The sequence below is a fragment of the Phyllobates terribilis genome, unplaced genomic scaffold, assembly GCF_046119375.1.
Source record: "Phyllobates terribilis strain yellow unplaced genomic scaffold, ASM4611937v1 Scaffold_3__8_contigs__length_932513732, whole genome shotgun sequence".
Lineage (NCBI taxonomy): Eukaryota > Metazoa > Chordata > Amphibia > Anura > Dendrobatidae > Phyllobates > Phyllobates terribilis.
Window position 1 is genome coordinate 125,993,816 of NW_027362763.1, and position 17,632 is coordinate 126,011,447.

Sequence of the window (17,632 nt, forward strand, 5' to 3'; positions counted from 1 at the left end):
GGACTTTAATGAGCCCAAATGCGACGTTTCGGTTCACAGAACCTTTCTCAAGCAGAGTTCAAGTGCATATAGTGCAATATATATAGTTACAAACAGTGATGCCATAATTATAATCAATTCATACAAAAACATGATTATATAAAAAAGTGCAATAGTGCATATCTCAAAATATCATCCAGTTACATACATAGTGATATTTGTTTTATCACTATGTATGTAACTGGATAATATTTTGAGATATGCACTACTGCACTTTTTTATATAATCATGTTTTTGTATGAATTGATTATAATTATGGCATCACTGTTTGTAACTATATATATTGCACTATATGCACTTGAACTCTGCTTGAGAAAGGTTCTGTGAACCGAAACGTCGCCTTTGGGCTCATTAAAGTCCATTTTTTTCAAAAATTTCTTGGAGTGCTGCCTCTTTATATTTTTTCTATTGATATGCAGCAGTTTGGACAGACTGTTTGGAGACTTGGCACCCACTAGTGAGTAATATGAAATGGCGCTGTCTTTAATATATATAATATATATATATATATATATATATATATATATATATATATATATATATATATATATATATATATATATATATATATATATATATATATATATATACACACACACACACACACATACAGTACGGATTTTCTGTGATATGAAAATTGTACATTCACACTGAAGACATCAAAACTATGAATTAACACATGTGGAATTATATACTTAACAAAAAAGTATGAAACAACTGAAAATACGAGTATGTCTTATATTCTAGGTTCTTCAAAGTAGCCACCTTTTGCTTTGAGGACTGCTTTGCACACTCTTGGCATTCTCTTGATGAGCTTCAAGAGGTAGTCACCGGAAATGATCTTCCAACAATCTTGAAGGAGTTCCCAGAGATGCTTAGCACTTGTTGGCCCTTTTGCCTTCACTCTGCGGTCCAGCTCACCCCAAACCATCTCGATTGGGTTCAGGTCTGGTGACTGTGGAGGCCAGGTCATCTGGCATAGCACCCCATCACTCTCTCTCTTGGTCAAATAGCCCTTACACAGCCTGGAGGTGTGTTTGGGGTCATTGTCCTGTTGAAAAATAAATGATGGTCCAATTAAACGCAAACCGGATGAAATAGCATGCCGCTGCAAGATGATGTGGTAGCCATGCTGGTTCAGTATGCCTTCAATTTTGAATAAATCCCCAACAGTGTCACCAGCAAAGCACCCCCACACCATCACACCTCCTCCTCCATGCTTCACGGTGGGAACCAGGCATGTAGAGTCCATCCATTCACCTTTTCTGCGCCGCACAAAGACACGGTGGTTGGAACCAAAGATCTCAAATTTGGACTCATCAGACCAAAGCACAGATTTCCACTGGTCTAATGTCCATTCCTCGTGTTCTTTAGCCCAAACAAGTCTGCTTGTTGCCTGTCCTTAGCAGTGGTTTCATAGCAGCTATTTTACCATGAAGGCCGGCTACACAAAGTCTCCTCTTAACCGTTGTTGTAGAGATGTGTCTGCTGCTAGAACTCTGTGTGGCATTGACCTGGTCTCTAATCTGAGCTGCTGTTAACCTGCGATTTCTGAGGCTGGTGACTCGGATAAACTTATCCTCAGAAGCAGAGGTGACTCTTGATCTTCCTTTCCTGGGGCGGTCCTCATGTGAGCCAGTTTCTTTGTAGCGCTTGATGGTTTTTGCAACTGCACTTGGGGACACTTTCAAAGTTTGCCCAATTTTTCGGACTGACTGACCTTCATTTCTTAAAGTAATGATGGCCACTCGTTTTTCTTCACTTAGAATTTGTATTCTGGCAAGAAAAAAGCAGCTAACAGTCTATTCAGTAGGACTATCAGCTGTGTATCCACCAGACTTCTGCACAACACAACTGATGGTCCCAACCCCATTTATAAGGCAAGAAATCCCACTTATTAAACCTGACAGGGCACACCTCTGAAGTGAAATCATTTCCGGTGACTAACTCTTGAAGCTCATCAAGAGAATGCCAAGAGTGTGCAAAGCAGTCATCAAAGCAAAAGGTGGCTACTTTGAAGAACCTAGAATATAAGACATATTTTCAGTTGTTTCACACTCTTTTGTTAAGTATATAATTCCACATGTGTTAATTCATAGTTTTGATGCCTTCAATGTGAATGTGCAATTTTCATAGTCAAGGAAATACAGAAAAATCTTTAAATGAAAAGATGTGTCCAAACTTTTGGTCTGTACTGTGATTATATATATATATATATATATATATATATATATATACAGTACAGACCAAAAGTTTGGACACACCTTCTCATTTAAAGATTTTTCTGCATTTTCATGACTTTGAAAATTGTACATTCACATTGAAGGCATCAAAACTATGAATTAGCACATGTGGAATTATATACTTAACAAAAAAGTGTGAAACTACTGAAAATATGTCTTATATTCTAGGTTCTTCAAAGTAGCCACCTTTTGCTTTGATGACTGCTTTGCGCACTCTTGGCATTCTCTTGATGAACTTCAAGAGGTAGTCACCGGAAATGGTCTTCCAACAATCTTGAAGGAGTTCCCAGAGATGCTAAGCACTTGTTGGCCCTTTTGCCTTCACTCTGCGGTCCAGCTCACCCCAAACCATCTCGATTGGGTTCAGGTCTGGTGACTGTGGAGGCCAGGTCATCTGGCGTAGCACCCCATCACTCTCGTTCTTGGTCAAATAGCCCTTACACAGCATGGAGGTGTGTTTGGGGTCATTGTCCTGTTAAAAAATAAATGAGCGTCCAACTAAACGCAAACCGGATGGAATAGCATGCCGCTGCAAGATGCTGTGGTAGCCATGCTGGTTCAGTATGCCTTCAATTTTGAATAAATCCCCAACAGTGTCACCAGCAAAGCACCCCCACACCATCACTCCTCCTCCTCCATGCTTCACGGTGGGAACCAGGCATGTAGAGTCCATCCATTCACCTTTTCTGCGCCGCACAAAGACACGGTGGTTGGAACCAAAGATCTCAAATTTGGACTCATCAGACCAAAGCACAGATTTCTACTGGTCTAATTTCCATTCCTTGTGTTCTTTAGCCCAAACAAGTCTGCTTGTTGCCTGTCCTTAGCAGTGGTTTCCTAGCAGCTATTTTACCATGAAGGTCTGCTGCACAAAGTCTCCTCTTAACAGTTGTTGTAGAGATGTGTCTGCTGCTAGAACTCTGTGTGGCATTGACTGGTCTCTAATGTGAGCTGCTGTTAACCTGCGATTTCTGAGGCTGGTGACTTGGATAAACTTATCCTCAGAAGCAGAGGTGACTCTTGGTCTTCCTTTCGTGGGGCGGTCCTCATGTGAGCCAGCTTCTTTGTAGCGCTTGATGGTTTTTGCAACTGCACTTCAGGACACATTCAAAGTTTTCCCAATTTTTCGGACTGACTGACCTTCATTTCTTAAAGTAATGATGGCCACTCGTTTTTCTTTACTTAGCTGAATTTTTCTTGCCATAATACAAATTCTAACAGTCTATTCTGTAGGACTATCAGCTGTGTATCCACCTGACTTCTGCACAACACAACTGATGGTCCCAACCCCATTTATAAGGCAAGAAATCCCACTTATTAAACCTGACAGGGCACACATGTGAAGTGAAAACCATTTCCGGTGACTACCTCTTGAAGCTCATCAAGAGAATGCCAAGAGTGTGCAAAGCAGTCATCAAAGCAAAAGGTGGCTACTTTGAAGAACCTAGAATATAAGTCATATTTTCAGTTGTTTCACACTTTTTTGTTAAGTATATAATTCCACATGTGTTAATTCATAGTTTTGATGCCTTCAGTGTGAATGTACAATTTTCAAAGTCGTGAAAATACAGAAAAATCTTTAAATGAGAAGATGTGTCCAAACTTTTGGTCTGTACTGTATATATATATATATATATATATATATATATATATATATATATATATATATATATATATATATATATATATATATATATATATATATATATATATATCTCAAAATGACATCTCGCCCCATAAACGCAATCCTTCATACTGATTTGTCAATAGAAAAAAGAAAGTTATGGAATAACAGAAGGAGAAGCGAAAGCGCCAATATGAAAATGGGCTGTGTTCACTTTTTTGGCAGTGAAGGAGCGGCTATCCCCGGTAATCAGACAAAAGGGAGTGCGCAGCACAACCGCTGCCCTCACACTGGAGGATGTTACTGCCCCATTTGGCTCTTACCTCCCGAAGGACCGATCTGAAGTAGGAGCGTCCGGGTCTTGCAGGGACGACTCTCTTTGTGGGTCCATATCTCATCTCATTCCTCTTGTTCATCGTGCCAGCTTTAACCTTCGGAGCTTCGCCCTCCGTGACAAACACCAATTTCACACCCATTAAATTCAAAGAGGAGACGCGGAAGAAAAGGTTCCTTCAGAAAAAATAAATCCCAACACAGTAGGTAACATTAAACTAAACGGCCGAGGACTACGGAGAACAGCGCGGATCTCAGCCCTGATGCCCGGGGCTCTTGCACAGAGACAGGATGCCACTGCTCCATCAGCTGCTGCAGCCTGTGATTGGCTGCAGCGGTCAGGAGACTTTGAGGAGCACATCATCCGAAAACATGTTCAACGACACGCTGCTCAAAGTCATATGACCGCTGCAGGCAGTCATAGTTCGCAGCAGCTGGTGGAACAATGACATCATGGCTTCCAGTCTTTGTGCAGAACATGGAGCCGTCTCTGCTGGATCCAGGATGGGGCAGGTAGATGAAAATGACTGAGGTGTTATTTTTAAATCCCCTGAGCCAAGTGTTATTTTCTTTGGACAAGAAAAAAAATGAAATTGAAAAAATGAGAAGTGGCAGCAGAGAGGAAGGGGTTAGGGGCTTTGGATGTGGACACTCACCTGAGATGAGGTTTGGCGACAACCCCGACCATCTGCTTCACCGACTGCGCTTCACAAACCCAAATACTCAAATCCACGGCAAGAGTCTTCCCACCGAGGCTGTGCAATGGGACATGTGTCTTTACCGGCTCCAGGATCGGCCACAGCTCATGGACCCCCATTGTGCTCCGGTATAGTCACCCCCGACTCCTGGACAAGACAGCAATAAACATCAGTGGTGACCAATTGGATTTTTTTTTGACTGTCTCACAGAAAAAAAAAAAACGGGAATGGCTGTGCGTATGGCCTGAACCGAGTGCAATTAAAAAGGTTCTATTTATTTTCTTCTTTTATATACAGTGAAGGAAATAAGTATTTGATCCCTTGCTGTTTTTGTAAGTTTACCCACTGACAAAGACATGAACAGTCTATAATTTTAATGGTAGGTTAATTTTAACATTGAGAGATAAAATATCCAAAAAAAAAAAAAATCAAGAAAATCACATTATGTAAATTAGATACATTTATTTATATTTTGTAGTGAGAAATAAGTATTTGATCCCCTACAAACCATTATGAGTTCTGGCTCCTACAGACCAGTTAGACGCTCCTAATCAACTCGTTACCTGCATTAAAGACAGCTGTCTTACATAGTCACCTGTATAAAAGACTCCTGTCTACAGACTCAATTAATCAGTCAGACTCTAACCTCTACAACATGGGCAAGACCAAAGAGCTTTCTAAGGATGTCAAGGACAAGATCATAGACCTGCACAAAGCTGGAATGGGCTACAAAACCATAAGTAAGACGCTGGGTGAGAAGGAGACAACTGTTGGTGCAATAGTAAGAAAATGGAAGAAATACAAAATGATTGTCAATCGACATCGATCTGGGGCACTGTAGCGTCGGCGTCCCTGCCTCCTGCTAGGCAGAGACGCCGTTCCTCTCACCTCCCAGCTCCGTCCTCGGCGTCCTCTTCCGGTGCTGCTAGCAGCGCTCGCCGCTTCACGGGCACTGTGCTTAGGGCGCGCGCGCTCCCTCTCTCTTAAAGGGGCCGCGCGCGCCATCCTAAGGAGTCCCCGGCCAATTGCCGGTGGAGCTCCCATATATAAGGCACGTCTTCCAAAATGGAGGTGCCCGAGCAAAGTTGTTGCAAAGCCTTTCACCTCTGCTTCAGCCCTCAGGTCCCGTTGCCAGTCTGCTTTCCAGCTCTGTCTACCTGCTTGCATTCCTGCGGTCCAACAGTCTGTCTATCTGCAACCGCCAGTCTGTCTATGGACCGGTCCGCCAGCGGATCAGGAAGCACCTGCCTGATACCTGCCTGAGACCACCTGCCAGCCAGCCGAGAGACTCTTACCCGCTCACCTGGGAGCGCTCACCTGCTACCCGCCAGCTAGCCTACCTGGAGGCTCTGCTGTCACTTGCCGTGACCACCTGCCAGCCAGCCGAGAGACTCTTACCCGCTCACCTGGGAGCGCTCACCTGCTACCCGCCTGCTAGCCTACCGGGAGGCTCTGCCGTCACTTGCCGTGACCACCTGCCTGTCTAGAGACTCTTACCCTGCTGTCACTTGCCGTGACCACCCGCCTGTCAAGAGACTGTTCCCGTCACTTGCCGTGACCTCCTGCCCTTCTACCCAGAGACTGCTCCTGTCACTTGCCGTGACTACCTGCCCGCTTTCCCTGGGAGCCACCCGCTTCCTTACAAGGACTGCCCCTTTGTATAGTAGCTCAGAGGTTCCACCTCCCAGACCCGTTACAGTTTGCTCGGGCCATGGAACCCGGTGGCAACCAACCTCCCTCGCTCTCGGACCTATGTCATGAACTTTCCCGTCAGAGGTCCCAACAGGACTCCATCTTGGGCCACCTGCGTAGTGTTCACTCCCGCCTGGACACACTGACTGCCTCGTCGGGAGCTGCTTCCACTCGCACAACTACTACCCCGGCAGCGCCGCTGCCCATCAATACCATGGCATCCCTTCCCGGTCCCCGCCTTTCCGCCCCGCCTCGTTTTGGTGGGGATCCCGGTCAAGCACGGGGCTTCATTAACCAGTGCACCCTGCACTTCGAACTTTTGGCACACCAGTTTTCCACCGACCAAGCCAAAGTGGCCTTCATCATGACCCATCTCATTGGGGAGGCGCTGGCTTGGCTAAATCCTCTATGGGAGAGAGGAGACCCCCTGGTGTCCAACCTGCCAGCTTTTCTCACGACCTTCCGGAAAGTCTTCGACGAACCAGGACGAAAGACCTCATCCGCCTCATCTCCGCTACGCCTCCGTCAAGGGAGTCTCACCGTGGGCCAATATGCCATGTGGTTCCGTACCCTTGCTTCTGAGCTTGCCTGGGATAACGACGCCCTGGTGTCCGTCTTCTGGGAAGGTCTATCCGGCCGGATTAAGGATGAACTTGCCGGTCGGGACATTCCTACCACTCTCGAAGATTTAATAACACTTGCCACCCGGATTGACATCCGGTTCCAGGAGCGTACCAAAGAGGCCACCCGTGAGAGGAGGTTTCCTCGCCTTGCTTCTACCTTCCGGAATCCCGTCACTTCCTCTGTTACTCCCCAGGCGCACTCACCCGAGCCTATGCAGGTCGATCAGACCAAGATGGTCAAAACTCGTCAAGAGTCACGCCGTGCCGAGGGGAGCTGCTTCTACTGTGGCAATAAGGAGCACCGGATCCGTTCCTGCCCGGAGAGGTCGGGAAACGCCTGTGTCTAGGATCGCTCAGAGAGGTCGTCCTAGACAAGAATAAACCCTCTCCATCTCTGATGCTGTCGGTCTCTATCATCTGCGGGGAGAACCGTTACTTTTAACTAGCTCAACTTGATTCTGGAGCTGCCGGAAATCTTATTTCTCAGTCCCTGGTAGAGAAATACCGCATTCCCACCAAACCTCTGGCCGAACCCTTATCTGTCGCCTCCGTGGACGGGGGTCTCTTACCGCATCCCATCCAACTTATCACCGAACCCATAACTCTGAAGGTGGGAATGCTGCACTCTGAGAGCATCTTCTTCCATGTTCTACCTGGACTTTCTCATGCCCTTTTGCTTTACCTTGGCTCCAGAGACATGCACCCGTGCTTGATTGGCAGACCGGAGAAGTCCTTCGCTGGGGACAGGACTGCCATAAGACTTGTTTAGTTCCCATTCGTCCTGCCCGTCCTTCTCCTCCCCTAGCCAATCTACCCGTACCCTATTGGTCTTATGCTGATGTCTTTAATAAAAAAGAAGCAGAGACATTACCTCCTCATAGACCATACGATTGCCCTATCGACTTGGTACCTGGCGCTACTCCGCCCCGAGGGCGTATCTACCCTTTGTCCGCTGCTGAGACCCGGTCCATGTCTGAATATATCGAGGAGAACCTGGCCCGGGGATTTATCCGGAAATCTACCTCCCCAGCGGGAGCAGGCTTCTTCTTCGTTAAAAAGAAGGACGGCTCACTTCGTCCCTGCATAGACTATAGAGGCCTTAACCAGATCACGGTGAAGAATAAATACCCCCTTCTGCTCATTCCTGAATTATTTGACCGTCTGAGGGGTGCTAGAATCTTCACCAAGCTGGATCTCCGTGGGGCCTATAACCTGGTTCGTATCCGTCAGGGGGATGAATGGAAGGCGGCATTCAACACCCGGGACGGCCACTATGAATACCTCGTAATGCCCTTCGGTCTCTGTAATGCTCCCGCCGTCTTTCAAGAGTTGGTCAATGATATCTTCCGTGACCTTCTCTACTCCTGCGTGGTGGTATACCTGGACGACATCTTGGTCTTCTCTCCGGATCTCCCTACACACCGGAGGGACGTTCGTCAGGTCCTGCTCAGGCTCAGGCAAAACCACCTCTACGCAAAATTTGAGAAGTGCCTCTTCGAGCAGACCTCGCTTCCATTTCTGGGCTACATCATCTCTCAGACCGGTCTACGAATGGATCCTGAGAAACTTTCTGCCATCCAGAAGTGGCCCCGACCGGAGGGGTTGAAGGCTATCCAGCGGTTCCTGGGCTTCGCCAACTACTACCGCCTCTTCATTCCGCACTTCTCTTCCCGGACTGCCCCTATCTCTGCACTCACCCGTAAGGGCGCTAATCCCAAAGAATGGCCGCCTGAGGCAGAGGAGGCCTTCCTGTCTTTGAAACAAGCTTTCTCTTCCGCTCCTGTGCTGCACCGTCCGGACAGCAACAAACAATTCTTCTTAGAAGTAGACGCTTCCTCCTCCGGAGCCGGAGCGGTGCTCACCCAAAAGTCGTCATCCGGAAGAATGGTAACTTGCGGCTTCTTCTCCAAACTCTTCTCCTCATCTGAGCGCAATTATTCTATAGGAGACCGAGAATTGTTAGCCATTAAGTTGGCACTGGAGGAGTGGTGTTACCTGCTTGAGGGGGCTCTTCACCCGGTAATAATCTACACGGATCACAAAAACTTGGCTTATCTCCAGAGTGCCCAAAGACTTAACCCGTGCCAAGCCCGGTGGTCCTTGTTCTTCACCCGCTTTGATTTCATTCTTCATTTTCGCCCGGCAGACAAAAATATCAAAGCTGATGCCTTGTCCCGATCCTTTTTGTTCTCCAATCTAGAGGAGGAGCCAAAGCACATCATCGACCCCGCCAAGGTAATGCTGGTGGCTCCCGTGGATCTAAATCGTCTTCCACCCGGTAAGACATTCGTAACAGTACCTGATCGTGATAAAGTCCTACACTGGGGACATTCGTCTAAGCTAGCTGGCCATGCTGGCCAGAAAAAGACCCTCTTGTTTATTACCCGGCATTACTGGTGGCCTACCCTGCACAAGAACGTAATATACTTTGTCTCAGCCTGTGCAGCCTGCGTCCGCAACAAGGTTCCTAGACATCTGCCAGCCGGCCGCCTTCTGCCTCTTCCCATACCTGCTGCCCCGTGGCAGCATATAGCCATGGACTTTCTAACGGATCTCCCTGTCTCTGCTGGTTGTAAGGTCATTTGGGTGGTCGCTGACCGCTTCTCTAAGATGGCTCACTTCATTTTCCTGCCGGGCCTTCCGTCTGCATCTGAACTGGCTAAAGACTTTATCCATCATATTTTCCGTCTTCATGGTCTCCCTCTCCACATCGTATCCGACCGAGGAGTTCAGTTCACCTCTCGCTTCTGGAGAGCCATGTGTAAATTGCTGGGGGGTCACCTTGGACTTCTCCTCTGCTTATCACCCACAGTCCAATGGTCAAGTAGAGCGGATCAACCAAATTTTAACCAGTTACCTCCTGCACTTTGTTAATGCCAACCATTCCGACTGGGTGGATCTTTTACCGTGGGCCGAATTTTCCTATAATAATCACGAGAGCGAGTCTTCCTCCAAATCCCCGTTTTTTATCGTCTACGGTCAACATCCTCGGATCCCGTTTCCCGTCTCCGCCTCGGTGGATAATCCGGCCACGGAATCTCTTGCTAGCGAATTCTCCTCCGTTTGGGAGAGTACCAGATCCGCACTTCTTCAGTCCTCCGAGCGGATGAAGAAACAGGCTAACAAAAGACGTCTGGATCCGCCCCAATTCCGTCCTGGAGATAAAGTCTGGCTCTCGTCCAAGTATGTCCGGCTCAAGATTCCTTCCTACAAGTTAGGGCCTCGGTTCATCGGCCCACTGGAAGTTATCAAACAAATCAACCCGGTGGCCTATAAATTGAAACTCCCGGCCAACTTGCGGATCTCTAACTCCTTCCATGTATCTCTCCTCAAACCTGTGGTACTTAACTCTTTTTCCAAGTCTACAGGTACGCCTCCTGCTCCGGTTTCCGCTGAAGACGAGTTTGAGGTAGAGAGCATTCTGGCCACCAAAAGGGTAAGAGGAAAGACCTTTTTTCTAGTGGATTGGAAGGGGTTTGGTCCTGAGGAGAGAACGTGGGAGCCCCGGGAGAACATCCATGCCCCGCTCATCCTTGATAAATTTCTCTCCGGCCTAAAAAAGGGGGGGCCTAAAGGGGGGGGTACTGTAGCATCGGCGACCCTGCCTCCTGCTAGGCAGAGACGCCGTTCCTCTCACCTCCCTGCTCCGTCCTCGGCGTCCTCTTAAAGCGCTGCTGGCAGCGCTCGCCGCTTCCCGGGCACTGTGCTTAGGGCGCGCGCGCTCCCTCTCTCTTAAAGGGGCCGCGCGCGCCGTCCTAAGGAGTCCCCGGCCAATTGCCGGTGGAGCTCCCATATATAAGGCACCTCCTCCAAAATGGAGGTGCCCGAGCAAAGTTGTTGCAAAGCCTTTCACCTCTGCTTCAGCCCTCAGGTCCCGCTGCCAGTCTGCTTTCCAGCTCTGTCTACCTGTTTGCATTCCTGCGGTCCGACAGTCTGTCTATCTGCATCCGCCAGTCTCTCTATGGACCGGTCCGCCAGCGGATCAGGAAGCACCTGCCTGAGACCACCTGCCAGCCAGCCGAGAGACTCTTACCCGCTCACCTTGGAGCGCTCACCTGCTACCCGCCAGCTAGCCTACCTGGAGGCTCTGCTGTCACTTGCCGTGACCACCTGCCAGCCAGCCGAGAGACTCTTACCCGCTCACCTGGGAGCGCTCACCTGCTACCCGCCTGCTAGCCTACCGGGAGGCTCTGCCGTCACTTGCCGTGACCACCTGCCTGTCTAGAGACACTTACCTTGCTGTCACTTGCCGTGACCACCTGCCTGTCTAGAGACTCTTACCCTGCTGTCATTTGCCGTGACCACCCGCCTGTCAAGAGACTGTTCCCGTCACTTGCCGTGACCTCCTGCCCTTCTACCCAGAGACTGTTCCTGTCACTTGCCGTGACTACCTGCCCGCCTTCCCTGGGAGCCACCCGCTTCCTTACAAGGACTGCCCCTTTGTATAGTAGCTCAGAGGTTCCACCTCCCAGACCCGTTACAGGCACCATGCAAAATCTCACCTCGTGGGGTATCCTTGATCACGAGGAAAGTGAGAGATCAGCCTAAAACTACACGGGGGGAATTTGTTAATGATTTCAAGGCAGCTGGGACCACAGTCACCAAGAAAACCATTGATAACACATTACGCCTTAAAGGTTTAAAATCCTGCAGTGCCCGCAAGGTCCCCCTGCTCAAGAAGGCACATGTGCAGACCCGTCTGAAGTTTGCCAATGAACACATGGATAATTCTGTGAGTTATTGGGAGAAGGTGCTGTGGTCAGATAAGACAAAAATTGAGCTCTTTGGCATTAACTCAACTCGCCGTGTTTGGAGGAAGAGAAATGCTGCCTATGACCTAAAGAACACCATCCCCACTGTCAAGCATAGAGGAGGAAACATTATGTTTTGGGGGTGTTTCTCCGCTAAGGGCACAGGACTACTTCACCGCATCAATGGGAGAATGGAAGGAGCCATGTACCGTAAAATCCAGAGTGACAACCTCCTTCCCTCCGCCAGGACATTAAAAATGGGTCATGGCTGGGTCTTCCAGCAAGACAATGACCCAAAACATACAGCCAAGGCAACAAAGGAGTGGCTCAAAAAGAAGCACAGTAAGGTCATGGAGTGGCCTAGCCTGTCTCCAGACCTTAATCCTATAGAAAACTTATGGAGGGAGTTGAAGCTCCGAGTTGCCAAGCGACAGCCTCAAAATCTGAATGATTTAGAGATGATCTGCAAAGAGAAGTGGACCAAAATTCCTCCTGACATGTGCACAACCCTCATCAACTACAAAAAACGTCTGACTGCTGTGCTTGCCAACAAGGGTTTGGCCACCAAGTATTAAGTGTTGTTTGCCAGAGGGATCAAATAATTTGTTTGCAGTGAGAAATAAGTATCTAATTTATACAATGTGATTTTCTTTATTTTTTGGGGATATTCTATCTCTCAATGTTAAAATTAACCTATCCTTAAAATTATAGACTGTTCATGTCTTTGTCAGTGGGCAAACTTACAAAAACAGCAAGGGATCAAATAATTATTTCCTTCACTGTGGATATATAGATGCCCATAGAACCCACCATAGAGCCCCATCATACAGAACCGCTACAGAGCCCCGCTGCAATAAAGCACCGCCACATGGCCTCGCCACCACAGGGCACCCCGCCGCCACACAGACCCATTGACAAAGCAGCGGCTTCTCTTCTGCTCTATTGATGGAGCATGACTGCCAACATCATGCTGATTGACAGGCGGCTCCTTGCTGCCTAACTGTGGGGAGCCGGCTGTCAATCAACATGACGTCAGCAATCACGCTCAGTCAATAGAGCAGAGTGGAAGAAGAAGAGCTGCTCTGCTGACATGCAGCAGCTGGATCACCGGCAGGAACGGTCAGTGCCCACTTTGAGCCGCCGCTTGGTAGAACAGGCAGGTAGTTGCCTCTGTTAGTTTTTAGGCCCATAGTAAAAAATAAAATGGTCCCAGATAAGTCCTTTAAAGGGGTATTCCCATCTCATACATATATATCAATGTAGAGTAGATGTGGAAGTCATCAGTGGAGCGTGCATCTGTGATGAGCTGCTGATGGGACTTCGTCTCCACTGATCTCTGCACATCAGGGCATGATTTCGGAGCCAGACCCATTAGTGGGATCTGCATGTACTATACATCCATGGTGGATCCTGTGGATATAGCGCACAAGCCCGGAATACCCCTGTAAGGTTCGGCCGTCCCCACTAATATGGAGAATGACTGCACAGGGAACGCTTACCATTATCTGGGTTATAATCACATCTCTCTGCTGCTTAAAGGGTTACTCCACTCTTCAGATATGGGGTGTCATCACATTGTGCTTGTAAATACAGAAACTTGCTGCTTGATTATATTTTGAATAACTATTTTTTTATTTCTGTAGCGCCAACATATTCTGCAGCGCTTTACAATACAGAGGGGACATTAGAGAGGATCACCCACCTCGGGTCGGGGGGTCCTGATCGCATGCTTACAGTCCATGAGATTCTGTATTAAAATTTTCTCCCGTTCATGAGATATTAGCATTTTTCTTTTGTTTACAGCCCGTTGCCTTGGAGACCTGCTATACAGCAGAACACATGCAGTGCTTACGTGCTCTTTTCTATTGAGCTTGTAAGCACTGTTTTGAAGCTGAGCAGAATCGCCGGAGCGCGGCTACCTCCTAATCCCGGCCACCTTCAGTGCAGTGGTAGGTCTCCTAGGCAAAGAGCTGTAAACTAAAGAAGGCAGAACTCCAGTGTCCTGACAAAACCTACAGGAATTCTGAAATTGAGGCATTGCAATCCTAGACATTGAGGGGCAAATAAGAGCCATGGAGGGCGGAGAATGATCATTGCGGAGCAAGAGCTCTACAAGGGTCAGGTCTACTGACCAAAATAGCCGAAGGTGCATTTATACTAACACATGCCAAAATCTGGAGAGTGTGTAACAATCTAATGACCGTCTCTTTACCTGCACATGAATAAGTCTCTGGACAATTATAGACAACCTGTCACCAGGGTTTGGGCCACTAAAGCACCAGCGGGTCATAGTAAGAGCGGCAATTTCCAATCTTGCCCATATCAGTGAAAGAGCTGATAAGCTCCCAGAGATGAGCCCAGGCCGAACACATGCCGGTGCTTTAGGAGCCCAATACTGATGAAGGTCCCTTTAAATATGCAAATTAACTCATCATTAGTGCGCCCCCCCCCCTCTAGATAGTGCAGGTAAATCGTAGGGGATTCAGCTACGTCATGGTCTCACCTTATAATGACGGCAGCCGCACGGTGCGAGCCCCTAGAGCTGTGCTCCGCCCGGCTCCGGCAGTGGCAGCACTGAAGACCGCGGAATTCCCGCCATGCTGCGTTGAATTGTGCTGCTCCCAGCGCAAAAACGCTTGACTTCCGGTTACAGTCACATGACGGGGATGACGTAACGTGAAAGGGCTCTATTAGATTACAGTGGTCCGCGTCCGCGATCCTGCTGGAAAAGGTATTTACAATTAGGATGTCTGCTGCAAAACCGAGATCAGAGCCCCATATATATATATATACACACATCTTTATAGCATATATACACATTTTTATAATATAGGCATGTATTATTATTATTATATATATATATATATATATATATATATATATATATATATATATACAGTACAGACCAAAAGTTTGGACACACCTTCTCATTTAAAGATTTTTCTGTATTTTCATAACCATGAAAATTGTACATTCACACTGAAGGCATCAAAACTATGAATTATCACATGTGGAATTATATACTTAACAAAAAAGTGTGAAACCACTGAAAATATGTCTTATATTCTAGGTTCTTCAAAGTAGCCACCTTTTGCTTTGATGACTGCTTTGCATACTCTTGCCATTCTCTTGATGAGCTTCAAGAGGTAGTCACCAGAAATGGTTTTCACTTTACAGGTGTGCCCTGTCAGGTTTAATAAGTGGGATTTCTTGCCTTATAAATGGGGTTGGGACCATCAGTTGTGTTGTGCAGAAGTCTGATGGATATACAGATGATAGTCCTACTGAATAGACTGTTAGAATTTGTATTATGGCAAGAAAAAAGCAGCTAAGAAAAGAAAAACGAGTGGCCATCATTACTTTAAGAAATGAAGGTCAGTCAGTCCGAAAAATTGGGCAAACTTTGAAAGTGTCCCCAAGTGCAGTTGCAAAAACCATCAAGCGCTACAAAGAAACTGATTCACATGAGGATCGCTCCAGGAAAGGAAGACCAAGAGTCACCTCTGCTTCTGAGGATAAGTTTATCCGACTCACCAGCCTCAGAAATCGCAGGTTAACAGCAGCTCAGATTAGAGACCATGTCAATGCCACACAGAGTTCTAGCAGCAGACACATCTCTATAACAACTGTTAAAAGGAGACTTAAGAGAGCATGACTTCATGGTACAATAGCTGCTAGGAAACCACTGCTAAGGACAGGCAACAAGCAGAAGAGACTTGTTTGGGCTAAAGAACACAAGGAATGGACATTACACCAGTGGAAATCTGTGCTTTGGTCTGATGAGTCCAAATTTGAGATCTTTGGTTCCAACCACCGTGTCTTTGTGCCACGCAGAAAAGGTGAACGGATGGACTCTACATGCCTGGTTCCCACCGTGAAGCATGGAGGAGGAGGTGTGATGGTGTGGGGGTGCTTTGCTGGTGACACTGTTGGGGATTTATTCAAAATTGAAGGCATGCTGAACCAGCATGGCTACCACAGCATCTTGCAGCGGCATGCTATTCCATCCGGTTTGCGTTTAGTTGGACCATCATTTATTTTTCAACAGGACAATGACCCCAAACACACCTCTACGCTGTGTAAGGGCTATTTGACCAAGGAGGAGAGTGATGGGGTGCTACGCCAACTGACCTGGCCTCCACAGTCACCAGACCTGAACCCAATCAAGATGGTTTGGGGTGAGCTGGACCGCAGAGTGAAGGCAAAAGGGCCAACAAGTGCTAAGCATCTCTGGGAACTCCTTCAAGATTGTTGGAAGACCATTTCCGGTGACTACCTCTTGAAGCTCATCAAGAGAATACCAAGAGTGTGCAAAGCAGTCATCAAAGCAAAAGGTGGCTACTTTGAAGTACCTAGAATATAAGACCTATTTTCCGTTGTTTCACACTTTTTTGTTAAGTATATAATTCCACGTGTTAATTCATAGTTTTGATGCCTTCAGTGTGAATGTACAATTTTCATAGTCAGGAAAATACAGAAAAATCTTTAAATGAGAAGGTGTGTCCAAACTTTTGGTCTGTACTGTATATATATATATATATATGTGTGTATATATATATATATATATATATATATATATATATATATATATATATATATACACACAGCTCAAAAAAATAAAGGGAACACTTAAACAACAGAATATAACTCCAAGTAAATCAAACTTCTGTGAAATCAAACTGTCCACTTAGGAAGCAACACAGATTGACAATCAATTTCACATGCTGTTGTGCAAATGGAATAGACCATAGATGGAAATTATTGCCAATTATCAAGACACCCTCAATAAAGGAGTGGTTCTGCAGGTGGGGATCACAGACCACATCTCAGTGCCAATGCTTTCTGGCTGATGTTTTGGTCACTTTTGAATGTTGGTTGTGCTTTCACACTCGTGGTAGCATGAGACGGACTCTACAACCCACAGAAGTTGCTCAGGTAGTGCAGCTCATCCAGGATGGCACATCAATGCAAGCTGTGGCAAGGTTTGCTGTATCTGTCAGTGTAGTGTCCAGAGGCTGGAGGCGCTACCAGGAGACAGGCCAGTACACCAGGAGACGTGGAGGGGGCCGTAGGAGGGCAACAACCCAGCAGCAGGACCGCTACCTCCGCCTTTGTGCAAGGAGGAACAGGAGGAGCACTGCCAGAGCCCTGCAAAATTGCCTCCAGCAGGCTACAAATGTGCATGTGTCTGCACAAACGGTTAGAAACCGACTCAATGAGGGTGGTATGAGGGCCGGACATCCACAGATGGGGGTTGTGCTCACAGTCCAACACAGTGCAGGACGCTTGGAATTTGCCACAGAACACCAGGATTGGCAAAGTCACCACTGGCGCCCTGTGCTCTTCACAGATGAAAGCAGATTCACACTGAGCACATGTGACAGACGTGACAGAGTCTGGAGACGCCGTGGAGAGCGATCTGCTGCCTGCAACATCCTTCAGCATGACCGGTTTGGCAGCGGGTCAGTAATGGTGTGGGGTAGCATTTCTTTGGAGGGCCGCACAGCCCTCCATGTGCTCGCCAGAGGTAGCCTGACTGCCCTTAGGGACCGAGATGAGATCCTCAGACTCCTTGTGAGACCATATGCTGGTGCGGTTGGCCCTGGGTTCCTTCTAATGCAGGACAAGG

The 17,632-nt window shown here is 47.3% G+C and overlaps 1 protein-coding gene across 1 annotated transcript in view; it reads right to left on the reverse strand.

The window, feature by feature from the left end:
* The window catches only part of GEN1 (GEN1 Holliday junction 5' flap endonuclease), a 61,281-nt gene extending 46,608 nt beyond the window's left edge, over window positions 1-14,673 (reverse strand). Inside the window, exons 1-3 of the mRNA XM_073674122.1 lie at window positions 14,507-14,673; window positions 4,896-5,084; window positions 4,230-4,416 (exon numbers count right to left, since the gene is read on the reverse strand). Coding sequence (XP_073530223.1) covers window positions 4,230-4,416; window positions 4,896-5,056 — 348 coding nt within the window. The 5' untranslated portion in view covers window positions 5,057-5,084; window positions 14,507-14,673. The remainder of the gene's footprint in view (window positions 1-4,229; window positions 4,417-4,895; window positions 5,085-14,506) is intronic.
* Between the last annotated feature and the right edge of the window lie 2,959 nt (window positions 14,674-17,632).